The sequence below is a fragment of a genome, unplaced genomic scaffold, assembly GCF_019419815.1.
Source record: "Pyrus x bretschneideri cultivar Hongxiangsu unplaced genomic scaffold, Pyrus_bretschneideri_v1 Contig7, whole genome shotgun sequence".
NCBI lineage: Eukaryota > Viridiplantae > Streptophyta > Magnoliopsida > Rosales > Rosaceae > Pyrus > Pyrus x bretschneideri.
In genome coordinates, this window is record NW_025999809.1 from 7957027 (window position 1) to 7972768 (window position 15742).

At 34.9% G+C, this 15742-nt stretch overlaps 2 protein-coding genes across 3 annotated transcripts; both read right to left on the reverse strand.

Moving 5' to 3' along the window:
- Positions 1-4531: 4531 nt before the first annotated feature.
- LOC103940733 (zinc finger protein CONSTANS-LIKE 3-like) lies at positions 4532-6441 on the reverse strand. Of its 2 annotated transcripts, none has more exons than XM_048574139.1 (4): positions 5661-6441; positions 5357-5479; positions 4970-5134; positions 4532-4815 (listed from the first exon to the last, which is right to left on the reverse strand). In XM_048574139.1, the coding sequence occupies exons 1-4, from the start codon at positions 6117-6119 to the stop codon at positions 4744-4746; spliced, it is 819 nt and encodes a 272-aa protein (XP_048430096.1). In that variant the 5' UTR covers positions 6120-6441; the 3' UTR covers positions 4532-4743. The 2 variants fall into 2 exon arrangements, with proteins under 2 accessions (XP_048430096.1, XP_009349169.3); XM_009350894.3 differs by having other exon boundaries at positions 4534-4815; positions 5357-5503; positions 5661-6387.
- A 5475-nt stretch (positions 6442-11916) lies between these two features.
- LOC103940734 (uncharacterized protein At4g15545-like) lies at positions 11917-15731 on the reverse strand. Its single transcript, XM_009350895.2, has 10 exons — positions 15327-15731; positions 14609-14677; positions 14311-14364; positions 14101-14152; positions 13871-13942; positions 13332-13589; positions 13036-13081; positions 12861-12939; positions 12626-12755; positions 11917-12262 (listed from the first exon to the last, which is right to left on the reverse strand). Exons 1-9 carry the CDS (start codon positions 15639-15641, stop codon positions 12663-12665), a joined length of 1038 nt encoding a protein of 345 aa, XP_009349170.2. The 5' UTR covers positions 15642-15731; the 3' UTR covers positions 11917-12262; positions 12626-12662.
- Between the last annotated feature and the right edge of the window lie 11 nt (positions 15732-15742).

The following is a 15742-nucleotide window of genomic DNA, read 5'->3' on the forward strand; positions in this document are numbered from 1 at the left end:
TCTGAATATCTCTCTAACCTGCATACAAATCGCTCTCAGAAATGATTTGCATTTACATATGGAAATAAATTGATCCTACAACAATCAAGGAAGCAACATTCATTGCCATATCTTCATATCTCTCAGAAATACAGGAGTTTGGTTAAAACCTATGGCCATTAAAAGTTGGAGCGTGTGCGAACCACCTTCAGAAGCAAACACTTCAACTATCATGAATGATATCAAATTACATCAACATAGTAATCAGTCAGATTAAAGAATTTAAAATTAGGAGGAGATACTCATCAGAGGGATCATTCAAAACATATCAAGATTTTAACGAGGCGACCGAAATTAACGTATGGCCATCCAAGGGGGACTGTTGTAATATAATATGTGGATGGACCACATGAATAGTTCATTACTATTCATCCAAAGAAAAAACAGATGGATTATTATTCATATAAAGAAAAACAGATGAGTTACTATTTATGTACAGTATTTCACTATTCATTTGAGGAAAGTTTGTAAAATGAATAGTGTTGCTATAGTAATCTTTTTCCTATAAGATGAGAGCGTAAGGAGGAAGGAAGAAGTGAGAAGAAGAAGAAAGAGGGAGAAAAACATACAAGGAAAGAAAGAGGAGTTATGGAGGAAAAGGAAGAGAAGAGGAAAGAAGAGAGATGCGAAGGAAATTACCAATGAGCCAAGCTAGAGAGAAAGGAGAAAATAGTAAGAGTTATTTTATACTCCTATTATTTCAGATAATGAAAGAAAGTACTACTGCTGCCCGAGGACATAGGCAAACTTGCCGAACCTCCTAAATATTGTGTCTTATTTACTTTATTCCACCGTACACATATCGTCAACTTTACAACATGAAACAAAATGTTGAAAGTGAAAACAAATTAAAATATTTTTTTTTTTTTAGTTTTCATTTTGTGTCTCATCTCATTGCCTCTCCATTCGACGTCTTTCACACAACCCTTCCTCCAACTCTTTTATTTCTCTCTCATGTGACGAAAATTACAAATTAAAAACGAAATAGTTACCAAGGGGCTACTAGCTTGATTGGTTAAGTACATTCTTCCTTGCATCAGAGATTTTGAGTTCGAATACGGCCCTCTCCCAATATGACTTATATATAAAAAATAATAACAGAATAATTATCAAAACAAGTCCGATGGACTTTGAAGCTACGGACACATTAACAAATTGAATAATTGAAAACTTTGATTAGTCCAAAACAAGATGCCTAACGAAAGTGTGTCTGTATTTGAGAGTGTGATAATTATTGTTTTAAGTTTAGGATTAGCATTACGGTTTAGTTGTATTTTTTTTATTTATAAATGAAAGGTGTTAGATTCGAATTTTGGAATTGAAAGTTCAATGTCAATTTATTTTTCTTCTCTTAAATATATTGTTGTATAAAAAAAATATTTATAATTCAACATTGTGATTTAGAGGAAAACTTTGAGATTCAACAATTGTTCTGTGTTAGAAAATACTCTCCACACTGATTACTGATTTTTGAACTATAACTTGTTATGAGTGACAAATATATATTGTACTCATGATTTATAGTATACTAATTACGAAAATAAAATTGTGACTACTTAATGAAAAACTATGTCGTCAAGTATATATGTGGCCTCACTTTCCATGCATATATATAAGACGCATCTTAATCATTTTGCGACGGTGCAAACGCAAGTTTATCAAACTAAGTGACATGCTATCATTATATTTTGGAAATATGTTTCTTATCATTCTTAAGTGATGATGATGTTCGTCACTCTATTTATCATAGTTAGATGAACTTAATTATCAAGATTTATGTAGTGATGTTATTTAAACATATTCAACGATGATAAATAGGATGGTAAATATTATCAACACTTGAGGTGGTGAGCCAAATTACACCCCCAAATATTGTGAACGTGATCATACATTTTGAGACTTGGTGGGGAATATTATCATGAAAATAACACCACTAGGAAAAACTCAGAACTAGGTGAAGTTGACAGTTATATAAGGAAGTGAGGACTGGAATCAATAGTACCACTACTTTTCCACAATGTATAGTAGAGTAAAACACATAGGGAATGTTATTTAGTCAAACTACAATATGGTCTTCCTATTCAGCCCGCTGTGTTTCAGATTCAAATTATCTTCATTTTACTTAGTACAGATTAGTGTAGAATATCGCTTTATTATAATAATAAAAATTTATGTTGCACACTCCAAATTTGGACTATTAATAATTTTTGACATGTTGGGGGAGGGGAAATGTACTTGAGCACAAGGCCTTAAGTGCAAAAAGTGATTGAATCGTGGGTCCTTGCTAAAAATCACAGAATTCACCGTTCACCAAAAGTTGAAGAAAAAGAAATCTAGGCTTTTAGAAAAAACATAGAGAGAGATGAAAGACTGAATTCTCATTCGACTTATTATCACAATTACAACTGTAGTAAGCGATAAGCTTATATACAAAGGTGGATTAACGATTATTGGGACCCTCTGCTCAATCAGCATTGAAATATTGTAAATCAAGGAAATTAGGAGTAAATTGAATTCCAAAGATCAAATTTCCCTTGATATACCTGAGAATCCTCTTAAATCCCATGAGATGAACTGAAGTTGGATTATTAATTAATTGCTAACAGTACTATTGGCAGCAAATGCAATGTCTAGGACCTGAATATATATGTAAGGTATATATTGTAAAGCTCCTACTGTACTTTGAAACAAGCTAGGATCTAGAAGGGAATTCCATCATACTTGATCCATTTTCGAGCAGGACCTAAAGTGTAGATAAGGCTTGCAGTCCTGCGCGTTCCCATTTTGTTCAATAGCTTAGTGGCATACTTATCCTGATTCACCGACAAGTCCTGTTGCTGACGATGGACTGTAAGGCTAGGGGTGGTTTGATGAACTATTTCATTTTCAGTCTTAAATTTTTATTTTTTATAAAACTAAAATACGTTTGGTAACTATTTTTAATTTTTAGGGTTTTAATATACAAAATTGAAAACAAAAACTTGAAGGCAAATTTTGAAAATTCAATGAACTGTTTCAAGTAGTAACCAATCGAGTTTTTAGTTTTTCAATTTTCTAAAAAATAAAAAATTAAGACGAAATAGTTATCAAATAGCCGCTTAAGAAATAAGAACAGGATCCAAGATCATTTTACAGTATTCAAATTCTTTGAGTTTGTTCTCTCTTTCTTCTCTCAATGCAAATCCCCAAATTCTAGGGTTTTAGTTGAGAGATTTTCACAAAATTCCCTAAATTAATTAATTTGTTCAAGTATAATTTCTTTTTCTATTTTTGACAAACAATATGATAATCTACATTAAACTACAAGGATGTGGATTTAGACACAGATCTTTCCATGCAATGACGAATACTCACAACCAACTGAGTTACATGTCACTTGGATCTGTTTGAATATATTTAAGTCTTTAAGAATATTAATTAAACTCCAAGTCATAGTGGTGAGATCTACCATACAGTAGTGGATGCCTTTTCTAATTTTTTTTATTATTAGAGGCTCAGCCTGTGGAGTGTGTGGGGCATACATACTGAAGAATATTTGGTTAAATAGTAAGGAAGAATTAGAAACCTACATTATATTAAGGTTAATCAAATTATTGTGCACACGCCTTCATGTACGCGTACGCAAGGATATGATCGATGCCACGCACTAAACTTTTCCGAGCCATAAGAAAATAATGTCCGTGTGCTGGATTGTCTATATATAAGCATCAAATTAATGATGAAAATTGTCTTAAACGGCAGAAGGGTATATACTAGAACTCAATGATAAATTATGAGCTTTAATATCGATCGACCAATTAATTTTACAAATATTAGCTAGTTAGATCGTACAATTCTACGATTAATTTTACAAATATTAGCTAGTCAAATAGCCGCTTAAGAAATAAGAACAGGATCCAAGATCATTTTACAGTATTCAAATTCTTTGATTTTTTTCTCTCTTTCTTCTCTCAATGCAAATCCCCAAATTCTAGGGTTTTAGTTGAGAGATTTTCACAAAATTCCCCTAAATTAATTAATTTGTTCAATTATAATTTCTTTTTCTTTTTTTTGACAAACAATATGATAATCTACATTAAACTACAAGGACCTGGATTTAGACACAGATCTTTTCGTGCAATGACGAATACTCACAACCAACTAAGTTACATGTCACTTGGATCTGTTTGCATATATTTAAGTCTTTAAGAATATTAATTAAACTCCAAGTCATAGTGGTGAGATCAACCATACAGTAGTGGATGCCTTTTCTAAAAATTTTTTATTATTAGAGGCTCAGCCTGTGGAGTGTGTGGGGCATACATACTGAAGAATATTTGGTTAAATAGTAAGGAAGAATTAGAAACCTAAATTATATTAAGGTTAATCAAATTATTGTGCACAGGCCTTCATGTACACGTACGCAAGGATATGATCGATGCCACGCGCTAAACTTTTCCGAGCCATAAGAAAATAATGTCCGTGTGCTGGATTGTCTATATATAAGCATCAAATTAATGATGAAAATTGTCTTAAACGGCAGAAGTGTATATACTAGAACTCAATGATAAATTATGAGCTTTAATATCGATCGACCAATTAATTTTACAAATATTAGCTAGTTAGATCGTACAATTCTACGATTAGTACGAAATACCCTCTTCAAATTAGCTCGTTACTAGCTATAACATTGAAACAGCAGCTAGCTAGCTAGGTTTCACTATGTCAACCAGTGACATAAGGGAAGTACCTTAGACTTGCCACAGCCTCTTGCAGCCAATCGTCCTCGTCATATTTCTGAAAATTGACGAGTAAATGGTAATGGGTTATTGGTTATTGTAAACAAAAAATGATAACTAATTATTGGATGTGTGGGTTAATTTGCATTTTTATGCATGCATTAATTATGATATTGCATTTGCCTGGCATAATTATATTTTTTAAAACCTACCTGGACTGCACCACTACTACAGAACGGTTCTGATCGCTGATCTTTGCAAGTTTGTATATTGCTCTGAGTCTTTTTCTGTGCTATTTCCTCATGATGATCAGTGTTCCTTGCAAATCTCCCACGAACTCGGACCCTTCTATCAGCTAGGGTTTTGCGACAAGCATACTGTGCATACATAGAAAAGTAATTAATAATGAATTCTTAAAACATGGTATTTGCATATATATTTGCTTATAAAAATGTTCTGTTGTTATACTGTTTAATTATATTGTCAAACTGTGAATTTAACACATTAATTAGTTTTTTTTTTTTTTGTCTCATTTTGTGATTTAGATTCGCAGTTTAGTAATTTAGTTTCAATGTTAAATATATTTAAATCTGTTGTACCTTAATAGTTTTGTTGAAGTTCCTTTGGTTTCTTTTCTTTAAATATCTGTCAATCCTTTCTTTCCTTTCTTCTTCTGAATACCTTCCCACCTTCATTGTAGACTGATCTTCAACTGTAGGCACCTGCTGATTCTCTTGATTAATTGCCTACACACAAAATTTACACAACTAATATTCTACAGGATCTCAGTTAACCATATATGCACAGCACTACTTTGCACCGATATACGTACTAAGGATCAAAAAACAAAAATATAATATACAAATTCGTTATGATAAATATGATCAGGTAGAAATAGCATACCCAATTTTCTTGACCAGCAAAGCTAAACGGCTTGAAATCGGCTGACATGAGTCCAGTAAAACAATCCTCCCCGAACTGCTCACAGATATAAGGAAGGTTTAATTCTCCACCAAAATTGGGAGTCCCTCCAATTACATGCAACCCCATATTACCATATTCCGAATATGTACCAGGGACAGCAATATCTTCCGATAATCCTAGTAGCTCTGGGAACGAAGCTGCCATAACAGACGAAGAGATGTTGGATTCTGGTGACACCACATCAAAATTAGCCGCAGCATTGCTACTATCACAAAACGGTACCAAGCTTTCTTCACATGTAGTACTAGCACTCCACACAGTTCCACCTAAAATTGCAGTACTGCAACCATTTTCTCCGTTCACCACCGGAATTGGGTGCCCGTAAAAATCAGAAGGGAGTGAATTGTCATTGTAGAATTGATGAGGAATGGAAGCCATGGACAAGAGAGCTAGCTGGTGAAGGGCTAATAAGGAACTGAGTTTTTTATGCACTGTGTTAGTGAGGCTTTGAACATATATATAGCAATGGTCGATGGGATAGTAGCTAGAGCACTGTCTTTTTGGACAAGTTGTTCACCCGTACAGTTTCGGGCAACTGACTGGTGTGCTGCTGCTTAGACAAAAATAGCTAATCAACATAGCTAGCTCCGTGTAACTGTCACACTTAGTTTACTGTTAGATTGTAAGCGCGTAAACTTTTGTTGTTTAACTGTTTAAGGTTAAAGACAAGTTCTAGCTAGTGCTGTTAATTAATTAACTACACTACGAATTTGGTCAAGATGCTATCTACACATATGTGGGGGATAAATTGCACTTCTCCTGTTGGTACAATCGATAGTTTTACAAAGTAATAATAGTCTTTTCATATAGAATAGTGAGGAGTTTTAACCCATGTGGTGATTAAGAACACACCCTAGGTTCAACATTAGATTCCCGCCTTACCTAATAGTAGCTTTTACTAGAAAAAAAAAACATGTGGAAAATCTAATACTTAAATCAAATAAAAATAACAAATTAGATTAAACAGGGTTGTGTAAGAAAAAAATAAAAAGAAAAGTATTTTCATATTTTCCATATTTATAGTGCTGCATACTATTCTCTCCAACCGCACTTTTTAAACACAAAAATGTCTTCTGTTACTAAACAAGTCAAGTCAAACCATGCATGGCCCTACACTCAATCAAACACAACCTTATTGCTTTGAGTTCTATTAATAATAATGAGTAATAATAATAATGGGTGTGTGTAACTGTATATAAAAACACTTTGCAATATATATATTTACTTTAATTAAGAAAGAGAAAGACAATAATAGACAGCAAAGCTGGTTACATTTCTGATTCCAAAATCATCATCTCCTTCTTTCAAACCATGCATGGCCCTACACTCAATCAAACACAACCTTATTGCTTTGAGTTCTATTAATAATAATGAGTAATACTAATAATGGGTGTGTGTAACTGTATATAAAAACATTTGCAATATATATATATATATATATATATTTACTTTAATTAAGAAAAAGAAAGACAATAATAAACAGCAAAGCTGGTTACATTTCTGATTCCAAAATCATCATCCCCTTCGTTTCTTTTTTTGTCAAACATCATCCCCTTCCTTTTGCAATTGCTTTATTTTTCTTAACAGAAAATCGTTAATAAAAAGGGACTCTCTGTCGAAACTCCGGTTTTTATGACCTAACTTTTCTGTATTAAAAGAAAAAAAACCCTACTTTTCTTTTTGTTAGATTTGTCCCTTAAAACTTAAACTTGCATAAAATGATATTACAACAAAGCGTCTTAGCGAGGAATACACAAGCAAGAGAATTATAGTTGGCTCACCCCCAAATTGCTGGCTCGTGCGTGCATGCCATATTCAACAATAGGAACAGAACTACACAACCAAGAGAGACTAGGAAATAATATAAGGAAATTTTGTTCATTCTACAAGAGTTTTAGTTATCCTTCCTTGAAGGTTAAAATAGTTTTTTGAAGAAGCATATATATGGTCAAATATCATGGATAGGGTGTTTGGTTTTTATAAATGCGTTCAAGTTCGAAACTCTCTCTTCTTTAAGTTTTTGTAATAGTTTTGAATTCTTTCATCTTCCATTAATAATAATAAAATTTAAAACAATAAAAAAAATGTTTTGAAGAAGCATAGAACGAAAAGTTGGCTTGAAGAGACCCGATAAAGAGAAATAGAGGGCCTCATGTGAATACTATTCTTATACTGTTTAAAGCTGTCCAACCTATAGGTACTACTAAAGAACTGACCTACTTATACGCTAAGAATCTAACACATGGCATGTATGATTTTTGCATCAAGAAATCAAGTACAACATATATGCCTGCCTCAAACTTGATCATTCATTTACACACCAAAATATAACTAAACTGTTTCACTGCTTCTTATATGTAAAGATTTATTCCTGCATAATCAATAAAAAAAAATGTTGTCTGATACATATATGAACATATCTCTGCAAACATGATCAATTTTTGATTTATTAAAAAAGAACAATGGGAAGCCTAGTATTTTTCTTTTCCTCGTACTTAGGAAGCTGCTTAGTTTAATATGAGCATGGGTTCATTCATGTTTTGTTTTAATCACATATTTGGTAATGTTCTTGTTGTTCTTTATTTCTTTGTTTTAGGTAAACGAGTAAACATTGCATGTGAATAATATATATGTGATTAGATATTGGAATTTACCCTATGTAAAATGGCAAATATATATATTGCTCCTTATGTTCTTAAGAGACATTCTAATGCTAGGAATATATATCCCAATCATATCTTGGACCCAAATTACAGCTGTGTAACAACTCGAATAAATCGAATTAAGGTTTAAAAAATGAAAAATCCTGCCAATTAAGCCTACCCAATAGTATAAAATAATAAAATTAGATGTTCATAAAGTTTATTAGTTTGGCGGAGATTGCTTAATTTTCCTCTCATAAAATAACCATGAGTGCCCAAGCCACAAATGCTCGTCATTATACAGGGCATGGTCTCATTGGCATTCAAATTTGATTAAGCTTAATTATTTATGTATAAAATATAAGATAAGGATATTTAGCTTAGGTACGAACGCCGGCCTATGGAATTTGAAGATGGAATAACCATATTTTCTTCTGTAAGTCTATCATTCGTGTGAGGGAAAAGTCTAAAAGAAAGTAGAATATCTAACTGAGAGATCTCATACTTGATTGACATGAATGAATGTTATTATCAAATTTATTTCTAACTGTGGTCTAGTGGTAAGCATCCATTTACTTGGCTTTTAAACAGAAATTTCGTAGAAGCATATTTTTAATAAAAAAAGATTAGGAACTTTCATACACACTCATTCCCTTTTTTCCTGATTTCACAGCATCCTTTACTTGGCTTTTAAACATTTTGGCAAAATGTTGATGGTGGTGAAATGTAGCAACAAAGATTGTCACTCGGAAACAGAAACCAAGCACTGCTTCGATCTTCTTTTTTATTCTTCTAATGAAGTTCTGATTTTCTAAGAGGGTACGGTATCTGGTTCACCATGTCGTTGAAAGATTCTGGGCTTTCTTTTCATACCAACTCCAGTATCAAATAAAATATGGAGAAATCAAAAGGGATCACAAGTTGGGGGACATGTTTGGTTGAGAAACATTTTTCAATATACCTGAAACACAAGACGGTACACCTATGTCGTTCTCTTATATCGTATCACATTGTATACTACCCTGCATTTTGGATACACATAAAAACTTCTCGTTCTTAGAAGAGCATTTTTGGGTACCAATTTGTGTGGGTGCAGTTTATCTCTCACTAGCTATTTGCCACAAAAAGTGAAATTTGAGATAGAATTGAAGATTTTGTAGGCGGTAGTAGTGCATAGAATCAGGTCCTCTGGTAGAACTTTCCATGCCATCAACAGACGAGATTTGCCTGCAGACCCCTACACCCACTTGCATGTGAAAAACTGTTCCTCACTAAGCAACGTTCTCACTCTTCTTTTGATTGAAATCCACACACAGTATTGTCCAAATTTTGATGAGACGTATAGAAGATCATAATTCTTAACCCTCTCTCTAAAAAAATAAAATAAAGATCTTATGAGGCCAACCCCTTATTTCCTAGGGTATATAAGTTAGTTGAAGAGCATCTTGAGTAGATTAGATAAACTCACTTTTACGTCCTTTTCTTTTCGCAAATTCCCGAAATCAGCACACTAAGTGTGGCCGGTTAGGAAGGAGAAAATTGAGTGAGCCAAATTGAAGTAAAAGTAGGCTTACTTTTCAAAAGTTAAAATTAAATTTAATGTTTTTATATTGATTAAATTGCAAGATGACATCAAACAGTGTATAAGATAACAAAAAACCAAAACCAAAAGCACAAACTTCACACAACCCCAAACAACCTTAACTCTAAAGCAAGCTCTAATCCTAAATCATAAGCATCATTGCCACCACAAGAGCCTTGCCATCAAGCCGATCACATCTAGTCAAGAAACAATTGTAAAACAAGGGCAGATATTGAGAAAACTCAAGTCTGCGACGAACTAATAACTACGCATAAGAGCAAATAGCAAAGGATCCTTGTATGATAACAATGACCAAAGAAGTAACTCGAAAAACAGCAACAAAATCCTTCATAAGCGGAGTGTGGTTTTAATGATTAGGGTTTAGGGGTTTTCTTACCCAAATACAATTAGACCAATCCAACATGTTCATGTCGGTACAACGTGCGTGTCGTTCGGAAATGAATCCAAAGGCAGATTTTCCTGGGAGCATAAAATCACAACACAGCATTTTTTTCTGTTTCCCATCATTTACCAGTCAAGATCCTCCTTGCTCAGATTTGTCCAGACTTTACCGTACAGGATAAATCCCTTTCCAGTCTCAATTGCCCCCTCTGATTAAATGCCATCGCACCGCTTTTTCTTGTTTCGTATTCCCTTCCAAGATATGTTTGCGACCAGAATGATTTTACAAGAAACTAGGGTTGGGAGGAGTCAATCGATAGTACAAAATCAAAAATGCATCTTGGAAATTTGATGGATAACCCTAATCTATTGAAAATTTTGAGATCTATTGAAAGATATCAAGTCTAGACCCTAGTTAGAGCCCCCGAAAGCTTCCATTTTCTCCTCATGCACACCCATGTTTACGAGCTTATGGACCGAAAAAACCAAAGGACAATCATGAGAAAAATGGTGTATAAATATTATTTCTCATCAATAAAGTTACGGGTAAACTAAATTTGTAGATGAAATTTTATAAACTAAATGATATGAAAGTTGATGAATTGATTAGGACTTAGGCATTGACCAACGTACTCATTTCTATTGATGACACATCATTTAGTTTGCAAATTTTGTCTACAAATTTAGTCTCCCTAGCATATTACCCTAAAGTTATTCGAACAATAGGCTACACTTGAGCCTTAATTTAAACTACCAGGCGACCAACACGAACTTAAAGACATTAAGAGAACACACAATTCTAGCCAACTTAGTTGCGGCATTAGAAGTATTTTACATGCACGCAACTAGCCAAAAGCTTGCGAACCCCAGATTGTGGAACAGTGAATAACACTTTATTCCCTCTGTCTCAATTTTACGGCATGCACTCATGTTCTCAGTACTTTAAGCTTTGTACTTGGCTTAATACGAAAAGCAGACAGAAAATACCGCTAATGCACGCACATCTTGGATCATATAATCAACTCAGGGCTAAAAAAGAACATTACATCAAATTATCACCACTGGATCACGACATGGATTCGAGATAACCAACCATTCTCAGGGCTAAAAAGGAACATTACATCAAATTATCACCACAGGATCACGACATGGATTCAAGATAACCAACCATTCAAATCTAAGTAACACTCAAATCTAATAGCTCCACACAAAATGTTCATGACCAGTTAAAACGTCGAGTGTAGATATTATGCTATGCTCTTGGAAAATCACATACATCCCAAGTCACTATAGCTGTTCAAGGAGATAAACTATAGGAGTTGCTTTTCCCAGTTTCTGTGCCACATTGACTAGGAACTTATTCTACAATCTACACTGATCATCAATCCACTCGACAGTTGGTAACAACTCAACATTTATCATGCAGCTCAGACGCATTATGCAGCATAATGGTGATAAATGTGACTGGATATGACGATGACCAAACAAAACAAAGACTAAACTTGCACAGCAGTTGAACTAATTTAAGAAGCCACATAAACTAGTTAGATATTGCAATTTTCAATCTAATAAAGAGGGCTCCAACTTTACATCCAAAGTCAACAAATGACAACCGCAAAATGGTAATGCCAATTAGTTCTGTTTCAAATGAACAAGCAGGTATAGTCTGAACGATAAAGCAATTATTTACATAGCATACCTGCATTCCATGACATTCTCAAGCCTACAAAACCTTACTCTAGTTTGCTGGAACTCAACTCGATGTTGATTACATCTCAAAAATTGATATGCCTCAGAGGACAACCCATGGACCTTCCATCCAAAGGAGCAACGTAGCCAAGAACAAGCTCAACCCACAGCCTAACAAAGGAATCTGCGAACAACTTTTGCACAACCTGTCAAAAAGAACTTGATTGTTCACTTCATTGACAGGGCCCAATGATGAACTCAACATATGGGATCATTCAGAAGGATAAACATCGGTGGTGTACTTTTAAAATAATGAAAACTCAAAGGCATAAAACCCATCAATTATGGATTTCACGACTTAGAAAAGTCAAAGATAACTGACTTTTGTTATTAAGGGCCCATACATTGTCTATCGTCACAGGTCAATTTGAGGCATAAACGGTGTGCCATCTCATGCAACTCATAACAATGATGTCTGGAGCCTCATATTGTAAATTTTACATCAATATGGCTAGCATGTGCACACATAGATATGAAAGCAGAGAGAGAGAAACTAAGGTCAGACATACCAATTATTATCAGTACCAAGCAACTGTATTGTAAATGCTAGTGTATATTGCGGTTAAGCAGTCCTTGGAATGATAAATAAAGATCTTTGTTATCAGTCCCGAATATTTCTTCCGCTTTCCTTAAAGTTTCCTGAAAAAGATGTGCACAAATTTTAACTACTTTGGTAAACAATGGTCTTCTAGATGTTTAGTTGTATCATTTGGTAAACCATCAAACAGTTGACTAGTGCTTTACCTCTCTGGTTTGCTTATGAGCATTTAGTTCCTTGATGTTAGCCAGAAATGCACTGAACTGCTCATATGATAGACGGCTCCTGTATTGCACTATATTTAGATCAGTCTACGAAGGGCCAAGTTACTATAGTAACAGATCAGTAACAGTACACAGGAATTGCATTAATTGTACCAACCTGGCTTGACGAAAGAACTCTTTTCCGTCAATTCTAGGAGTGCGCCCTACCAAATTTGCAATGCAGAAGATGAAGAGTTTTAATTCCAAAAGATAATTCAACATAGTAGAAGAGAGTGTTCATATACTGTTATCAACAACTGACTGTTGTACAGACAGACGCAGAAATTTTTACTTTTGGAGTAAGAGGGGGGAGGGGTTGGTTTCGAAACATAATCGCATATTTGTGGCAAATGATAAAACAGGCCACAGAGAACCAGAGATTCCCGAATTCAGATGAAAGAATGAATTCCAAACCTGAATGTGAACGTCCACGAGGTGGAGAGTTTGCTGCTGATGACTGCTGGCTTGACGAGTACCATGAAGAAAATGAACTCCGTTCTTTATAGGCGGGTTTTTGGGGTGATGTGGCACCAGAGGATTGCTGAGGAGAAGAAATGGCAGAATACCCTCTAGGTGACCCACTTGTGGAAATAATCTTTGGAGTTCCAGTTGGAGTAAGCCGCGGAGTGATATATGGAGTCATAGAAAATCCTTGACCAGAATTCTTCAAGGCTGTCAACGAAACAGTTGGTTTCATGAGTTTCGGTAAAAAGAATAACTGAATAATATTTGAATCTGCTACTTCATAATAACAAATTGAGATAATTTAGGTAGAAGTACTCGGAAAAAAATTCATTAATCAACCACCTCATGGTCCTCATATGTTCATATGTTCTTTTCTAATGCAAAAAAAAAAAATATACCTCGCAAATGTTTTTTGCAATGTTACTTGTTCTAACAGGTAGCACACAGGCAGGATAGAGGTCCATGGAGGGAAGAGTCAGATTATATACCTTCATCAGTTGCTCCCTTATCTGTGGAACTGCTTGAGGAATATTGTCCAGTGTAGACATTTGTGTCCTCATCTGTAGCAGAACAGAGAAACAATCCACATTAACCACCAAATGAAAGGAAATACAAGAAGCAAAATTAGAACCTACACCATTGTGGGAAAAAATTGCTAAACATCATTGATTTATTGCAGAAAACTATAGAGCACTTGATCAAGTCAAAGATACCGTACCCTTTTCAGGATATGCCTTAGGAACTGTGCCAATATCAACAGTTTCAGCTGGCTATAAAACGGAAAATATAGCGAATGAGTTGAATAAAGAAAACATAAAAAAGAATACAAAGATCCACATGAAAACCTCCATCACTAGAAGAAAAATAACAGACTTAGATTTTCAAATATATAATAAGAAACCATAAGCGGTTAAGCTGAAGTGCTTACGGATCCGTTATCTTCATTCAGTGACTGCATTAGTTGTCTCTTAAATGTCTCCAACTGTTAACAGGATAAAAAAAAGTAAGTGCATCGGTTAACAGGGATAAAAAAAAGTCAGTCCATAGGTTAACATGCTACCAGAATGAAAATACATTTGCAGTATAATGATAGGTGGAAGGATGAACGAACAAGGAAATAAATTATGAGTTAGCTTCAATTTCAAAACAAGAATAGTGCATACATTAGGATATCCTTGAACAACAAAGAAAAAAGCCTCGTCCTTTAAACAAATAACAAATCGCACCTTTGCTAAATCACGGCTGAGCTTTTTTGTAGTCAATGCCAATGAATCTCGTTCCTTGGAAACCTTCAACTTCATGAACAACAAGAACATAACAAAGTCACAACTAATGCAAGTTTGTTTCAACATGAAACTCAAAAGTGATGCACCATTCATTGCTGAGGATATAAAGTTTACGAGGAAAAAAGAATGCTCAAATCTTGAACAGTACTATTGTTTTGTTTCTCGAGACAGTAATACAGCAAAAAGATGCATCCACCTTACTGACTGTTACAACAAGTTGATGTAACTCTGATAAATGCATTAGTAAATTACTATTTCTTCAACAAACCAAATCCAAAGAAACTCATGTGCATGTTTATTACAAACAATAAATGAATTCTAACAATTCCGACCAATTCACTCCGCAACCAACCAACCAAAAATTCTGACCGGAATCAAATTCAGAGGCAAGGTCTTACATTTTGCAGATACTAATTTTTTGGTCGAAGACGACTACTGTGATAACCCTCAACCCCTTCCTTTCCCCACGCCCAAAAGACAAAGAAAGATTAAATTTTCTTCCTTCTCTTAAATTTCGATCAATTTTCAGCAGCCAAAACAATACATAAAAAACACAAAATTTTGGGGGAAAACTCCTAAATTTCAAATTCAAAAGACAAAAGCAGATAAATTTTTTAAAAAAAAAAAAAAAAGGAAAATTGGGGATTGAAATGCTTACATTCTCATCCAGGGCAATTCTCAGGCGAGACTCAGCCTCGTGGTTGGCGTGCTGGAGGCGGGAAACCCTTTCCTCCAGCTCAAACACAACCCTATCTTTGTCCTGGAGCTTCTGCCTCATTTTCCCCATCTCAGACTCCAGCTTCGAAACCCTAGACGCTATGGCCATGGACGTAATCTTCCGCGCCAGATCCAGCTGGTCGTACGGGTCGCTCGGTATAACCGATAAGATCTCGTCCGGCAGCTGAAACTCCAGCCCCCCATCACCTCCACCACCACCGCCGACGACGACGCCACTTCCACTGCCCTGCGACATAGCTGACTCCTCCTCCTCCTCCGACTCTCGAATCTTCGCGCGGTGGTTGCGGTTGTTGGCTTAATTCGATTGAATTTTCCTTCTTCAAATATCACATTGGG

Coding starts and splice junctions, on each gene's coding strand:
- LOC103940733 (XM_009350894.3), bottom strand. CDS start 6,119: ATGGCTTCCATTCCTCATCAATTCTACAATGACAATTCACTCCCTTCT. Junction 5,504..5,660: donor TTGCTGGTCAAGAAAATTGG/GTATGCTATTTC, acceptor TTTTGTGTGTAG/GCAATTAATCAAGAGAATCA. Junction 4,816..4,969: donor GTAGTAGTGGTGCAGTCCAG/GTAGGTTTTAAA, acceptor GTCAATTTTCAG/AAATATGACGAGGACGATTG.
- LOC103940734 (XM_009350895.2), bottom strand. CDS start 15,641: ATGTCGCAGGGCAGTGGAAGTGGCGTCGTCGTCGGCGGTGGTGGTGGA. Junction 13,082..13,331: donor TCGTGGACGTTCACATTCAG/GTTTGGAATTCA, acceptor CAAATTTGGTAG/GGCGCACTCCTAGAATTGAC. Junction 12,756..12,860: donor CTCATAAGCAAACCAGAGAG/GTAAAGCACTAG, acceptor CATCTTTTTCAG/GAAACTTTAAGGAAAGCGGA.